Source organism: Pelodiscus sinensis, chromosome 26, assembly GCF_052426305.1.
Source record: "Pelodiscus sinensis isolate ZL-2025 chromosome 26, ASM5242630v1, whole genome shotgun sequence".
NCBI lineage: Eukaryota > Metazoa > Chordata > Testudines > Trionychidae > Pelodiscus > Pelodiscus sinensis.
In genome coordinates, this window is record NC_143077.1 from 13,824,472 (window position 1) to 13,840,378 (window position 15,907).

General features: G+C 56.9%; 1 protein-coding gene across 1 annotated transcript; it reads left to right on the plus strand.

Moving 5' to 3' along the window:
- Positions 1-554: 554 nt before the first annotated feature.
- Positions 555-14,705, plus strand: RCC1 (regulator of chromosome condensation 1). The gene is made up of 10 exons (XM_006121066.5): positions 555-709; positions 5,033-5,122; positions 5,895-6,082; positions 7,105-7,284; positions 7,378-7,474; positions 8,282-8,404; positions 9,023-9,178; positions 9,790-9,909; positions 12,458-12,610; positions 13,023-14,705. The coding sequence occupies exons 2-10, from the start codon at positions 5,050-5,052 to the stop codon at positions 13,196-13,198; spliced, it is 1,266 nt and encodes a 421-aa protein (XP_006121128.2). The 5' UTR covers positions 555-709; positions 5,033-5,049; the 3' UTR covers positions 13,199-14,705.
- The last annotated feature ends 1,202 nt before the right edge of the window (positions 14,706-15,907 follow it).

Consider the following 15,907-nt stretch of genomic DNA (forward strand, 5'->3'; position numbering starts at 1 on the left):
TTAAAATAAATGATTCTTTTCAGTGTGTGGGCTCTCCAGATTGCACCATTGGGGTTGGGCAGATGACATTGCTTAGAAAGAAGATGAGCCATTACCTAAACTGAAATACAAAGTGGTAACAAAACAGGCAAGCAAACATTAATTCTTAAATTATATCCCTTTGAACAATGTGAGTTATTTGCAATACAAGCATGGTTGGGTGTATTGGCCCGGATCCTGTCAGCCCTTGCCCGTGTGCTTAACTTCATGTGTGTGGAATCCATGGAATTCAACTACTGGAGCGCAAAGTTCAGCGTGTGCGCAGAATTCGCCCGCTGCTGCAACTGCATCTGCACCAAGCCGGTCCAGGTGCAGAAGTGGGGTCACACCGCGCCAGAGCCAGCAGCGCTGAGGGGGGAGCACCAGGGCTATTGCTTACGACCCCCGCCGCTGCAGTCGGGGGGGGGGGGTGAGCGCTGGCCGGCTCAGGCCCTTTGGCATGTACGATGCGCTACGCGCTTCTGACCCCAATTCACCCCGATTTCTCCGCCCCGTGCTGACAGCCCCCGCCGCGGCGCGTTGCGGCCTTTCCGCGCAGTGGCCAGCAGGGGTCGCTATCACCGCTGCTCGCTGCCGGCTGGCGCTGGGGAACCTCGCGCATGCTCCGGTGCAGCGGGTGGGGGGCCGAGAGCAGCGAGCGGGCCAGCCGGGGTGGCGGAGCAGCAAGGAGGTGAGACACTCGGGATTGCGTCCCACCCGCCTCGGGGGTGCAAGCGGGGCTCCGGCCGGCGGAGGGGGGGGACCGAGCCCCGGGCTCCCTTTCCCCGGTGGGGGCCGAGGCCTGGGCCAGCCCCACGTGGCCGCCGAGCGGCTGTGTGCGAAGGTTCCACGGGTGGAACGCCGAGTGTCAGTTCCCTCCGGCCGCGTTCCGAACGTTCCCCGGGAGCCGCTCGCGCGCGCGCAGCCGCCCCTCCCCCGTTCGCCGAGTGCGGGGCTGCGGCAGCGTGCGACGGGGAGGACCCGGGCCAGCGCGGGAATTTCAAACTCCAGCAGCTGCTCTGTGGCTGGGGGAGGGGTCGCGGCGCGCAAGGCCGCGTGCGGGCAGGGGGGGCGTTTGAGGGTCCGTTGCGGGGTCTGATGAATCGGGTTGACGGGTGCTAGAGGAGGTCGACCTACCCTGCACGGGGCCGCGCGCGCGTGCGTGTGTGTGTGTGTGGGGGGGATTGCAAAACAGACCCTTAACTCCTTAGGAGCGTGATGGGGGCCGCAGGCTGGCAGGGGTGGGGATTCTCTGGTGGCTTCGTAAAGGAGTGCGGGGGGGAGCGTTCACACTGTGTCTATGTCTACACTGGCGGCTCCTTGCGCAAGAACATCTTGCACAAGGGTTTTTGTGCAAGAACTCTTGCACAAGAAAACATCCACACTGCCATGTGCGAGCTGTGCTTTTGCGCAAGAGCGCCGTGCGAGAAAGCTCTGGTGGCCATTTTAGCCATCGGGCTTTCTTGCGCAAGAAATCCCTGCCGAGCATCCACACTGCTCTCTTGCGCAAGAGCTCCTGCACAAGAGGGCTTACACCTGTTAAAAAAGGGCGTAGCTCTTGCGCAAGGAGCCCTCTCTTCCCACGCCGTACTGTAAATTTCCTTGCGCAAGAGCGGGCGGGCAGTGTGGACGTTCTGCAGATTCTTGTGCAAGAACGGCTGTACTTGCGCAAGAAGCCGTGAGTGTAGACATAGCCTGTGTGTTTGTATGTATCCAGCGTTGTGGCCTTGTTCACGCGGGGCTGCAGAGAAACGAGGCGTGTGAGGGCTTGTAAAAGATACAGCCACACCCACCTGGTTGTAAAAGTCAGAAAGAAAGAACTCAGCAGTGGGCAGAGGGAGGCGTGTTTGCATAGCATGTAGCCTCTTGGGAGTAGCCTCCCTCTTCACATGTCTCATTTCTTTGCAAATAATCGTGATGGTGAAGGCACATTATAGCCATGTTCTGCCCCAGCTATATAGCTGGGAATTAGAGGCTTGATTTTTGTGGTGTTTGGGACTCCTATAACCAGTTAGTAAAATGAAGGCAGGCAGATTGTATGTTGAAGTCACTAAGTAAGCTAAAATTGTGCTGTGCTTTGCATATCACTTTTGTCTGAAAATGGATGTTGTGTTCCTTCTCTCTGGGGCATTTGATATTGGCCACTGTTGGCAGACAAGATACTGGGCTAGCTGGACCTTTGGTCTGACCCAATATGGCTGTTCTTATATATAACTAGAGGGACTACGTCTAGACTGGCATGATTTTCCGGAAATGCTTTTAACGGAAAAGGTTTCCGTTAAAAGCATTTTCGGAAAAGCACGTCTAGATTGGCACAGACGCTTTTCCGCAAAAGTACTTTTTGCGGAAAAGCGTCCATGCCAATCTAGACGCGGTTTTGCGCAAAAAAGCCCCGATTGCCATTTTTGCGATCGGGGCTTTTTTGCACAAAACGAATCTCAGCAAAAGTTTTGCACAAAAGGGACTTTTGCCCGAACAGGAGCAGCATAGTATTTCCGCAAAAAGCACTGATTTCTTACAGTAGGAAGTCAGTGCTTTTGCGGAACTTCAAGCGGCCAGTGTAGACAGCTGGCTGATTTTCCGGAAAAACTGGCCAGTCTAGACACAGCCGGGATGTCAAAAAACTTTACAAACATTAAAGGGATATAGTACAAAATGATTATATTATTGAAACCTTACCACATTTTCCCCTTGTGCTGCTCATAACATCTTACTTTGTTAAAACTACTGGAAAAACTAAATCTCCTTTTCACCATCGATTCATTGTTTAAATTTTACTTTTTGCTTTGCTGGGGCAATGAAAGCTTGACTATCCAATCTCACTTGAATTTCTACTCATTTTCACTTTTTCTCTTGCCGAGAGCACAATACTGCAGTATTTTAGTTGTCACCTCTGCCTGTGCCACTTTAAACAACTATGTTTTTAAAAAAAGTTTTAAAAAATAGTTTTTGAGAGAACTCCAAATGCACCCTAAACGTTGGGCCTAAAATCCTGATATATCACTGTAAGCTTTTCTTAAGGTGTTGGAGTCCAGCAACCTTTGCTTCTGTGCTTGTTATCACACTGATTTCAGATATGGTTGTAGGGTCAAGCCAGGAAATAACAAAAACATGATTCTAGGAAGAAGAAATGGAGTCTTGAAGTAGTGTGCTGTTTGTTTAACATCACCTTTCTCCTGAATCTTCCTCTTAAGCTTTCAGGTGTAGGTTTTCACTGTTGTAATGAGTTACGGATATTTTTAGGATCAAGGACTATTTGTGTCTCTGGCACCTCTTGTAGCAAAGGACTAGGAAGCAGTGTTTTGGGAAAATAGAGCCACAAAACCGTTGAATCCTCTGACTTTCTAACTTCTGATTATCCGTTGAAAATAAGTTTAGCGCTGCTAGCCTTGGTGAAAGTTGAGAAAGCCGAGAATTTGGATTTTTGGGGTGACCATTTGGATAGATCTCATCAACTCGATTCTATCAACAGAGACCTTAACATGAAGATTCTCATAGACTCATAGACTTTAAGGTCAGAAGGGACCATTATGATCATCTAGTCTGACCCCCTGCACAGTGCAGGCCACAGAATCTCGCCCACCCCTCTTAGAATAATCCTCTCACCTATGTCTCAGATATTGAAGCCTTCCAATACTTTGAAGGCCCCAACATGCAGAGAGTCCTTCAGCTGTGATCTGTGCCCAATGCTACAGAGGAAGGCGAAAAACCTCCAGGGCCTCTGCCAATCTACCCTGGAGGAAAATTCCTTCCTGACCCCAAATATGGCGATCAGCTAAACCCTGAGCATGTGGGCAAGACTCACCAGCCAGACACCCAGAAAGTTCCCTATAGCAACTCCTATCATCCCTCCATTGACCTATTTCCAACTGGAAATGAATGGTCAATTAGTTACCAAGATCATGTTATTTCATCCAACCATCCCCTTATCATAGAATCAGAACTGGAAGAGACCTCAGAAGGTCGTCAAGTCCAGCCCTCCACTCTAGGCAGGACCAATCCCATCTAAATCAACCCGGCCAGGGCTTTGTCAAGCCGAGACTTAAACACCTCTAGGGATGGAGACTCCACTACTTCCCTAGGTAACCCATTCCAATGCTTCACTACCCTCCTAGTAAAATAGTTTTTCCTAATATCCAATCTGGACCTCTCCCACCACAACTTGAGACCATTGCTCCTTGTTCTGCCATCTGTCACTACTGAGAACAGCCTCTCTCCATCCTCTTTGGAACCTCCCTTCAGGAAGTTGATGAACATATTAGGGATGTAAACATTAAGTTTAACCACTTAACAGATTGAACCAGAGTGGCTAGCGGGCTCCTGCCTGGCTCCGTCCACCAGCCTTGTGCGGGGACTGGGCAGTGTCGGAGTAGCCCTCCACCCATGGCGGGCTGCTCCCTGGATACTAGGGATGTTAGCAAATGTTTATTTTTGTGAATGTGTAACTGCTGCATTTTTCAGCAATTACGTGTTTACACGCGGGAGGAGAGCCAGGAGATGGTGCTTCAGGGGGGAGGAGCTGGTTTTTAAGCTCCTCCAAGCACTGGCTCCCGCCTACCCCCACAAATGCTGCCTCTGTTAATGGTTAACATCCCTTCCAGTTAACTGTTACCTGGTAAGCATCAGGCGTTAAGGGTGATGCTTACCGGATAATCATTTAACCAGTTACCTGTTAACGTCCCTAGAACAAATGGGAATTCATGATTGCTTCTGAGCTTGACTAGTGGGTAGAATGGTGAAACGGAAATTAGATTCTAAAATTTCCAGGTATTTTAGTGTAACGATGGGATTTTACCTGGGGTGGGAGGGAGGGAGTTAGACATCCAGTTCCCACTTCACTTTCATCTCCCATGGCCGAAGGCCTCTTGCAAAACCCCAGCGTCAGAGATTTATTAGAAAACAGGGGGCTGGGCAGGACCTGACAATGTCACTTTGGAAGCTTGTGCTTTGCAATTCCGCTTTTTCTCCCAGACTCTGGGTTAATGAACGTCTTAACATGCAGTGTTCTTAACAGTTTAGCTCTCTAGCAATATGCCAGGAAAGCGTGCTGCAAAGAAAAGCCCAACACCGGAAGAAGGGTCTCCGGAGAGGAAGAAGGTTAAAGGTAAAATGTCTTTTTTTTCAGGGTTTCTTGCACCTTCCTCTGAAACATCTGCCGGCTGGTGTCAGAGGCAGGCTGCGGGGGCACAGGTCTGATCCAGGCTGACAGTTCTGTATCAGTCACGTTTATAAAACATTGCTGTGGGATAAGCTGTTGTCAGCCTGAAGTGAAAAGGCTGAGAAACCCTGGGCTAAAGGATAAAGAAGCCAAGTTCTTCCATAGCTCCTGCCCCCCAAGGATCTGAAATAGGGATGTTAACTGGTACACCAGGCTTACTGGTGAACCAGCCCTTGCAGTCAGCCCTGCCAGACTGGAGCAGCTTTGGCTGCAGAGGGGCTGAGTGGTGGGACCCCACGGCCCTAAGTTAAAATAGTTAAGTGCTGTCGTTCAGGGATGTTAATTAATCGGAAACCCCCCCCCCCCAGTCTGAGGAGGCAGGAGTCCCGCTGTACGGATGGAGACTCGGAAGCAAAGCAGGCGGAGGGCTGACTTGCCCAAGGTCTTTCATTGAGTCAGCTGCACTTGCTGCCTCTTCAGTATGATCCCTCCCCCGGGGCTGGTGCGAGGGGCTGCGAGGTCCCCACACAGAGCTCTGCTGGCGTCCTATTGCCTCTGGCCCGCTGCGGCGCCTGGGATTCACTGCTGGAGCCCCATGCGTGGCTGGCTCAGTCTCTCGCTCGGGAGCTCCGCCCCGGTTGGGGTGGAAAGGTGTCTCGAGAGCCAGCCTCTGGCATCCTGCTTAGCAGCGTTTCCCCCTCTGTCTCCGGTGCTCTAGTCTGCCATTCGTCACACCGGACGGAGCCTGGCCTGGTGCTGACACTGGGCCAAGGGGACGTGGGACAGCTGGGCTTGGGAGAGGCTGTGATGGAGCGGAAGAGGCCGGCCCTGGTGCAGCTGCCCGAGAGGATCATCCAGGCAGAGGCAGGGGGAATGCACACCGTCTGCCTGGGCGCGACAGGCAAAGTGAGTGGGCGGCGCCGGGGTCGGCGAGGGCTGACATCGCGTGGGGGTGGGGTGACTCGCTGAGCCCAGACCCACTGTCTTAAATCTTCCACTGCACCGCGGGTCAGACCCCCCCCCCCCCCCAAGAGGTTCCTTCCAGACAAGAGCCCTGCGCCAGAGCCCCTCCAGTTACTGCGCCCTCACTCCGCTGCCTTCTGAACTTCCAGAGCGGCTGCTCGGAGCCCGGGCGCTTGGGTGTCAGCAGGGGGCTGGCCCAGGACCGTGCGTGGCGGTGGTGGGCAGGCGGCAGAGGAGCTGTGCGTTGGTAAAAGTCCTGGGTTCAAAGTGAGCCGTGCAGGGGAAACCTGCCGCTGTGTGACTTGGGCCGTTCGCGTGGCCCGGCGGGGGGCAGAGCCAGAGGACGGCTGTGCGATGGCACAGAGCTCTCCGTCACGGCCCCCCTCCGTCTGGCCCACCTGCGTTGTTGTTGGCTGAATCTAATGAAACTTTGGGGCTGGGCGCGGCTCTCTCCCCGCCTCCCCCTTGCATGGGGCTTATGCCGTCACACGGCAGCAATTGGGCTTCTCAACTTACTAGCCTCACAGTGGGGGTGGGGGTGTCAGCTGCTCTGGGCCGAAGGGGAGTTGCTCTAAGTGCTTCCCTGGCGGATCCTGTTGCGGGAGACGGTAGCAACACCACGGTAGTTTCAGCCCCTAAAGGACATTCAGGATCTCCTGGCGGCTTGTGGGGGGCAGTGCTTGTCCAAAGTTCCCCTTTTCTCACCAGCTGCCTGTCGGATTCCCCCTGCAGGGACTAGTGCTTCGGCACCCTAAGCCTCTAGCTTGCAAAGTGCCCGGAGGTGAAATGGGAACCTCCCTCACCTTCCAACTGCGGCTTCTGAGAATAACCCAGCTGTCGCCCTCGGCTGGCAGGTGGCGGCTGAGCCCTGTGCCAGCTGCTCGTTAGAGCCGGGTGGCTTTTCCAGGCCTGGGTTTGTCCTGGCTCTGGGCACCTCTCCCACTGCGACACGTTTCCATTTCCAGATCTACTCCTTTGGCTGCAATGACGAAGGCGCCCTGGGTCGCGACACCTCCGCGGAGGGCTCGGAGACCACCCCGGGGCCGGTGGAGCTGCAGGAGAAGGTGGTGCAGGTGTCCGCTGGCGATAGCCACACGGCCGCGCTGACAGAGGACGGCAGGGTCTTCCTCTGGGGCTCTTTCCGGGTACGTGCGCTGCCCTGCGCTGGCTCGGGGAGCACGGCTGCCTCTTCCCCGGCTTTGCCCCTAAATTTCCCCTGCGTCTCGCTTCCCGTCCAGGATAACAATGGAGTCATCGGTCTGCTGGAGCCCATGAAGAAGAGCGCCGTACCGGTGCCGCTGCCGCTGGATGTGCCCGTCCTTAAAATAGCCTCAGGTGAGGGACGGCCCAGTGCACAGGGGACAGACAAGCCACTCGGAGACTCCGAATAAACCATTTGATTCTTTTCTACCAGCTGCAGAAGGCTGGTCCCTCCCCTGCCCTGTGCTCCTTTATTACCCCGACTGGTTGTTAATAATAATCGTTCTCGGGGCAGCCTCTCTGCATGCGCTTTGCAAGTGTGAACTAGTGAATCCAAGTAGGAGGATTATCTTACCAGTGGGGAAACCGAGGCAGGGCAGGTACTGGACTTTGGATGGGGAAGTCTCAGTGACTCAGCTGATGTCGGCGTGTGGTTTGGGATCTGGTGGGAGCGATGACTCAGCGCCCCTGGCTCCTAGCGTAGCACATGGAAGAGGCAGTTAGTGCTCAGTGCGAGGGCCAGCCAGACGTACTGACCGTCTGAGCCGCGTACGACAATCTTCAGAAGCTTCAGATTGGGGGGGTGTCTGCTGGGGCCCCAAACCCCCAGAGGAGCCTCCCATGGGGCTGAGGCCCTGAGACCCCCTGTCCTCCGGCAGAGGGGAGCCCCGAGCAGCCTGCCAGCAGCCTGGTAGGTGCAGAAGGGGGGCCTCTGAGAGCTGCAGTTGAGCCACCCCTGTAACAGAAACGGGCCGCTTGCCGTTCCAGAGCGAGTGAGGAAAATGCCGGGGGTCTTGCCGAGTCCGTACGTGTCAAGGCTCCTGCGTGGGACTTGGCTGGCTGGGCTTGTTCTCCGGCAGCCTCCCAGCGTCACCCAGCCGCCAGGCACGCTGCGTAGAGATGGGGGTCCTGGGCAGGGCTAACCCTCTCTCCATCCCCCAGGGAACGATCACTTAGTGCTGCTGACCGTGGACGGGGACCTGTACACGTGTGGCTGTGGCGAGCAGGGCCAGCTGGGCCGAGTGCCAGAGCTCTTTGCCAACCGGGGAGGAAGGAAAGGCTTACGTGAGTCGATGCCGGGGGTGGGGGGGCGCTGGGGCCCCGGGAGGTGGTGTCTGAGATGCTGAGGGGGCGCAGATGCCGATGTCCCGGCCGGCCGGGGTGTGACCCGCTAAGCTGGGAGGCGCGGGCTGTGTCGGCCGGGTTTGTTTTTACAAACACACGACAACGCTGTCGATCCCTCTGCCCTGGGAGCCGCACCCCCGCCACCGACCCAGTGCAGGCCGCTGAGGTGAGCTGGCTGGACGGGACCCTGTCTGCTGGGGGCTCTTTGCCGGCAGTGGCAGTGAGACACGCTGGAGCGGAGGGGGTGGGCAGCGCCGCCGGAGGGCGGTCGCATGGGCAAGTCTCCTTCCCTGGCCGCGAGGAAAGGGCGCCGGGCAGGGGCTCCCTAGCGGGACTGCGGCCGGGTTTCTTTTTAGGCGCGTGGCTTGAGTTGAGTCTGCAAATCCCGCCCCACGGAGCGCTGGGAGAATAAGGCCCCAAGAGGGGCACCGGCCAGCCTGGAGCTATGCTGGGCTTGAAAGGCCAGCCGGGCTCGTCCCTCCACTCCCCACCCTTCCCATGGGACGGGCGCCTCCCTGGCTCTCCTCGCTGCAGCCTGATCGCTTGTCTCCCGTGTAGAGCGACTGCTCGTGCCTCAGCGCGTCCCTCTCAAGGGGAGAAGCGGCAAGGGCCGGGTGCGCTTCCAGGACGCCTTCTGCGGGGCCTACTTCACCTTTGCCGTCACCCAGGAGGGTCACGTCTACGGCTTCGGCCTCTCCAACTACCACCAGCTGGGTGAGGGGTTGCCCATGTGCACAGTGGGTCAGCCTCCGCCTGGAGGAGATGGGGGGGAGGGGGACTCTAGCCACGTCGGACTGAGGGGGAAATGGGACACAGGGAGACAGACTTGCCAAAGTTCACTGATGGGGGGGGGGGGTGGCAGACCTAGGGAAAGAATCCAGATCTAAGCCCCATCCAGCGCCTTGGGCACAGAGCAGCCTTCCTCAGCCCCTCACATCAGCCTGCTGGGATCCAGCGGAGCTAAGGAAAGGAAGGGACAGGCTGGCCACCTGGCCTGGTTCCGTTGGGTGCCGATGGTCTCAGCTCCTCGTACCTCTGGGAAGGGTATTTGGAAGCATTAGAGGAGACTCTGGGGATTTCTTACAATGCCAGACCAGCCCCCCCTTCCCGGCCAGGTGCCCCATTGGTTTGAGCAGAGGGCTTGCGTGGCACAGGCCTGTGGAATGAACAATGGCTGCAGGATTCTCCAGCCAGGTGGAACGTTCTTGGGCTGTCCCTGTGCAGGCCAGGCAGGGTGGATTCGCTCCGGGGTTAGGTGTCTGCAGCGAGCTGGGGGGTGTCTGCTCCCCTGTCTCTGACCCTTGGCTTTGCTGTTCCCGCTGCAGGGACGCAGGGCACCGAGCCCTGCTTTGCACCCCAGAACCTGACGGCATTCAAGAACTCCACCAAGTCCTGGGTGGGCTTTTCAGGCGGGCAGCACCACACCGTGTGCCTGGACTCGGAAGGTGAGCGGGGCAGCTGCGTGCGAGCCAGACGGGGCTGCGGTCACTTGGTTTTGAGCCGCTGTCTCCCAGCGCCAGGCTGAGTCCCAGGGCCGGGCGTTCCGGGGCGTAGCTGGAAGCAGTTGGGTCTGTGCATTGTTTTATATGCTCCAAGGGTTTTCCTGAAGAATTTCTCACTTTATCCGTATTTTTATTTCCCTTTTGCCGGGATTTGGGTCCTGGCTCTGGAAGGGGGAGGGCCAGGCCCTGCCTGGGGGCGGGTCAGAGTGAACCTTCCTGCAGCATTGGGCCTGGGACACAAGGTGGCAGCACTGCACAGTTTTTCCCTCACCCCCCTTCCTGCCATGAGGCCAAACCTGTGTAGCAGAGAGACCCTGTGCACCAGGTTGCATGCCTGGGGTGGGCCCCTGGGCCAAGCCCCCCAGTGCAAGAGCCGGTTATTTGTTCGGCTTCCTTTGCCGTCGTCATTTCTCATTTAGTTCCATGTTGCTGGGCTGGCCCGGGGGGCGTGGCTGCTGCCACATCCCTTCGCACTAGACGAGGGCGTTCCGCACGGCCCACACGTGGGAGTGTGAAGGGGGCTTTTTGGTCTCTTGCCTACCAGAGTCGCGGGCATCACTCCTGGCTTTTCTGTTGCACTTTTCATCTCAGGTGCTGCACAAAGAAGGGTAGTGTTAGCCCCGTTGTGCATGTGGGGAAACTGAGGCACAGGGCGAGAGCAACTTGCCCAAGGTCACCCAGCAGGCCAGGAATAGAGCCCGGGTCTCCAGAGTGCCAGGCTAATGCTCTAGCCACTAGCTCCCACTGCCTTTCTGGAGAGGGCAGCATGCTGCAGCCCCAGGGTTGTCTTCATTAATTACAGAATCCCAGAAACCTCATGGATGCTGCTGCTAACCAGAAATCAGTTGTTGCCCCTTGTGCAGGAGAGCTGGGGCTTGGGTGAGAGACTGAGAAGTGAGGGGTGGGGTTTCTGAGGCTCATTCAGACACACGCAGAGCGGCCCCGGCCCCTCCTAACCTCGGCTAGTGCTTGGCTGCCTCCAGCAGGCCAGCGTCGGTGCAAGCAGAGACCGACGTCCTTCAGAAACCGCCCGGAGCCCGGCGGCACCTCAAAGACTCCCACGTTTATCAGGGCACGAGCTGTCCTGGGACACAGCTCACTTCCTCATGCTTGGCGTGAAAGAGGCAGGGACCCAGGGATGGAGTGTAACAGGGTGGCTGCGGTTCCCCTCCAACCACGCCGAGAAGGCGAGAGCAGCTGGCGGGGAAACAGCTTATTGCAGGGAGAGAGCCGCCCTGTCTCTTGTCTGACGCGGTTCGACGGTGTCGGGTTCACGTACGAATTCCCGCTCCGCAGTGTCGCGTTGCCGGCTGGCTTTGAAGACGTTTTGCCTAAGTGTGGCAGCTCTCAAGTCTGGTGCTGAGTGTCCAGGGAAGGGATGTAACAGCGTGGTGGATGAACCGATTAGCAAAAGCCCGTTGGCTAATGCCCTAGACTACACCCATCCATCCCCTGCCAGTTAATTTTTTAGCAGCCTGGCTCAGTCCTGGTTTGTGCCAGGTCTGGGACCTACCCCTGCTGCAGCTCTGCATTTAAAGTGTATTAGGAGCCAGGTGGGCAGGCAGCCCGGCTCGGTTCCAGCTCACACCGGGTTGGGGGGTTCAGTCCCCTCCCCGGACAGAGGCCGCTACCACCCCGCGCTGCTGCCCCTGTATCAGGAAGCAGCACGCTGTGGCAGGGGGCTCTCGGCAGTAGGGCCAGAGCGCACTGGCTGTCGGCCCCGCCCCTGCGGACTATAGAATAGTCAAGCAACCAATAAGAATTCATGAGGTTAATCAACTATTCGATTAACCAATATTGAACATCCCTAGTCCAGGGAGGTTCCAGGCTCTCCTACTGGTTCTTGATGCCTGATTGGTGCCCATTTATCCTTTGGAGTAGAGACAGTCCGGTTTGGCCATCGTACATGGCAGAGAGGCGTTGCTGGCACATGTCCGAGTAGCAGAGGGGCAGGTGAAGGAGCCCCTGATGGTGTGGTTAGGTGCTGGGGTGGTGTCGCGAGGGTAGATGTGTGACAGAGTTGGCACAGGGGTTCTGGCCCTGCCTTGCTTTCACTCCACGCATCTGAGGAAGTGAGCTGTAGCCCACGAAAGCTCGTGCCACCGGGCTCCTGATTGTTTCTACTGAAACAGACTCCGTGAACCTGAAGTCCTCCACGTCCCAAGCACGCGGCTTGTCCCCCCTTAGCAGGCAGTGACGGAGCTGAGCAAGTAACGGGAATCGGGAGCAGCTTCGTGGCGTCTCAGCGGGTGTGTTGGGCTCCAGCTTGTGTCCTCTGGCTACGGCTCAGCGGACGGCCTGGAGCGGTCAGAGGCTGGTCGGCTGCACACGGGGCAGTCCCGGGAAGGGAGGGTGTGTGAGCCTAGCCCGATCCGCCTGGCAGGCGGTGGGATGTAGGTAGGAGGGCTGAGGCGGGCGCTGCGTGGTCCGACTTGCTGATGGTCTCTGTGCCTGGGAGTAACACGTCTCTTGTGTGTCCCGTTGGCGCCAGGGAGAGCCTACAGCCTGGGCAGGGCGGAGTACGGCCGCTTAGGACTTGGAGAAGGGGCGGAAGAGAAGAGCGTTCCCACCCCCATCCCCGAGCTGCCCAGAGTCTCGTCCATCGCCTGTGGGGCGTCTGTGGGCTACGCTGTCACTCAGGAAGGTAAGGGTTGCAGGGGGCATCCGGGCAGGGCTTGGCACTGGCACGTGGCGGGGGCTGGGCAAACGCTACTAAAATGTCTTTCTACGAAGGCAGGGGGGTGGGGCCCTGGATGTGCGCACGGGGTGTGTTGTGGCTCTACGCAGCCCGGTGGATCCCTGGTTAACCCACCTCCGGATCACTCTCTACCCTTCGCGGACAGACAAGCCAGTTTGAATCTGGAGCCTGAGCCTCCTGTTCTGGAGCAGCCGCGGGGCTGAGTGTGGCGGCAGGGGTGCCCCATGTCTCTATCCAAGGGCTGGTTTGAAAACCACGACCCTGCCTCACCCTGGGGACCCACTCGGATCAGGGCTCTGGGCCCACCAGCCTCCAGCGTCGGGTAGGCAACCAGCCTCTCCCCGCTCTCTGTTTTCAGGGCAAGTGTTTGCCTGGGGCATGGGCACGAACTACCAGCTGGGCACGGGGGAAGAGGAGGATGTCTGGAGCCCCGTGGAGATGACCGGCAAGCAGCTGGAGAATCGCGTCGTCCTGTCTGTGTCCAGTGGGGGGCAGCACACCGTCCTGCTGGTCAAAGACAAGGGGCAGAGTTGATGACGCACCCCGCAAGCGGCTCAGGGCTGGCGTTTGGGGGCCTCTGGTGGCTTCCTGAGACCACCTGATTTGTCTGCAGAGTTGGAGGGGAGGAAGCCCCCAGACTCGCCCCCAGCTGCCTCTCACTCTAATCCCAGGGGCAGAGCCTGCATGGCTGGCGGGCAGTTTTCCAGGGACACGTTTCCTCTCTGGACGCATGCGGCTTTGCTGGCCAGTTCAGGGCTCGCTGCCTTTTCCTCCAGCTCATCCCCGCGTGGTCGCTCCGAAGCCGATTGTCCAGCGTGGGAGCAGAGCGAGTTCCCCGCTGTTTTAAGCAATTCCGGGTCCAGCCAGCTCAGGGGCGTTGAGCTTTTTAAGGCCCCCGCATCCAAAAACCAAATCCTCCAGTCCCATCGTGTCTCCCCCACCCCCGTTTCCTTAGAGCTTCCCCCGGCCCTGGGTGATGTGAGTCTCTTTTATGTCTCTGTTGGCCAAGTCTTTTTATTGTACATGGCTGAGCTCCCCCTCCCCTCTGCTGCTTTGTGCGACTTGCTAGCCAGCGTGCTCCCAGCAGACTGGCGCTCAGTCCAGCCTTTGGGCTGGAGGCAGAGGGGCAGGGTGGGGGTGGGGCAGAGGTGCGAGGGAGCGTTCGGTCTCTCCCCGGAGGTTTTCTAGTCCCCTCTAAGAGATGGAGAATCAAGGCAGGACTCTGGCCAGACTTTCCAGGGTCAATCTCGAAAGCCAGTCTCCTAAATCCATGTGCCAGGTCCTAAGTGGCCGGGTTCATTTGTAGCTGCAAAGACCCCAGCAATCTTCCCGTGGGAGCCGGCGCTCAGGACCGTTGCACACCAGGCCACCTGGAAAAGACTCCCCCGGGACACTTGCACTTGAATACGTCGTCCTCGGGCTGGACCCTGCCGGGGTGAAGTTTGGAAAAAATCATTTGTCTAGTCAGATCGATCCATTCCCCTGTCAAGCAGACGAGAGCCTCCCTCCGCTTCCTCTCTTGGCCGCTTGCTTTTAGAATTGCAACCGGCCCGTCTTCGCTGCCTGTCTCCATCTGCTTGGAAAGCTGCAGCAAGGGCACCCGTTTGCAGATGGCTTCTTGTTTGGGCTGTTCCCCTCGCCCGTTAGGGTTTTAATTTGCTGTGTAGGCCCCGAAGAGGAAGAGGAAGAGAAGTCAGTTCCAACGAGGCGTTAGATCACTGCAAGTAGCAAACCCGATTTAGAACCCTGGATCGTTTTGTGTGTGTCTAATTAGCCAGACTCCCTACACCTCTCCTACTCAGTCTCCTCCTGCAGCTGCCTTCCAAACACCTTGAATAAGAACCGCAGTTCTGCAAAGATCTGTTTTATATATTAAGTTATAGCAATATGGGGGAGGGGAGGGAGAAATTGTACAATGGCTCATACAATAGCTTGATTTTTTTTTTTAAAGAAGAATTTAAAAATATTTTGTGAGGTGAGTGGGGAGAAAAGGCAGGAAACAGGAAACTTTTAACATTTGGAATAAATTGAGTTTTGATAACCAGGTGTCTGGCTCATCACTAAGGAGAGATTGGCTTGGTTTAACGCTGTCTCTTGTGTTAGCTCAGTCTTGCCCAGAACCGAATGGCTTTTCTGTTGCTAGCCAGGGCGGCTGCCTTTCAAATGTCAGTGTGAAAATGGCAGCACGGTATAATGCAGCTGATGGTATTTTCCCTTCCAGGGTGCCCGTCATGGGATTGTCTGGGCATCAGACTCTCATGAAATCTCTGCTCGTGTGGCTTCTTCACACGAGCTTATGTTAGAACCAGACACAGGTCCAATTCCTTCAGCCACAAACCGAGCTGGCTCCCTTCTTTCTTTGCTCGTCTGAATGAGATGTTCCTCTCCCAACTAACGCCCTGGCCCTGTGTTGAGCAGCAGTGTGCACTGGAGGGGAGGGTGGGCTTTGGGAATCAGGCTTTGAGGTTGGTTGCATATGGCAGTAATGCCGAGCGATGGATCGGGACCTTATTGTGCCAGGCGCTGTACAGAGCCAGAACAAAGATGGTCCCTGCCCTAAAGATGCAGTCTGGGTCTGACAGTTTTAGCAGCCTGTCAGGTAATCTATGTCCCCACCTGCTCGGTCATCTGCAGCAGCAGTATTCAACCTCTCGTTGCCTCCCAGAGCAGCATGAGCGCCTGGTGCTGTTATCTCCCTGGAACTCTAAACTTGCTCAGACAAAGGGACTCGTGTGACTTGACTAAGGAGTTTGTGGCCACGTTCTTGCCTGCCGCTTGCCCTTTAACCCAATAGACGCCTCTTCCTCCAGCGCGCGTTTGCTTGTGGGAGAACACGCCACGTCCTGCTTGATGGGCATTTTGCTTTCAGCCTGATCTCTGCGTAGAACCCTCTGCTGGAAGGAAAAGCATTTTTAACCCCCTTCCCTCCGTGCACAGCCCCAGCTCTCAACTGGCTGCTCCAGTGGAGTCTCCCAGTGCTGCATGGGGAGAGACTAGAGAGCCTGGTGTCTCCGGCCAGCTGAGCAGCCCCGCCCCCAAAAGCAGCTGGTGCATACAGCTCCATGCCTTGCCCCTCATCCGCAGGCACTGACCCCACAGTTCTCCATCACTGATCAATGGGAGCTGCAGGAGTGGTGCCTGCTGGCAAGGGCAGCATGTGGAGACCCCCAGCTCTGACCTTGCTAAAACCTGCAGCTTGCGGAGCCGGAACAGCCTTGAGCTCTGCTCCCTGCCTGGTGCTGC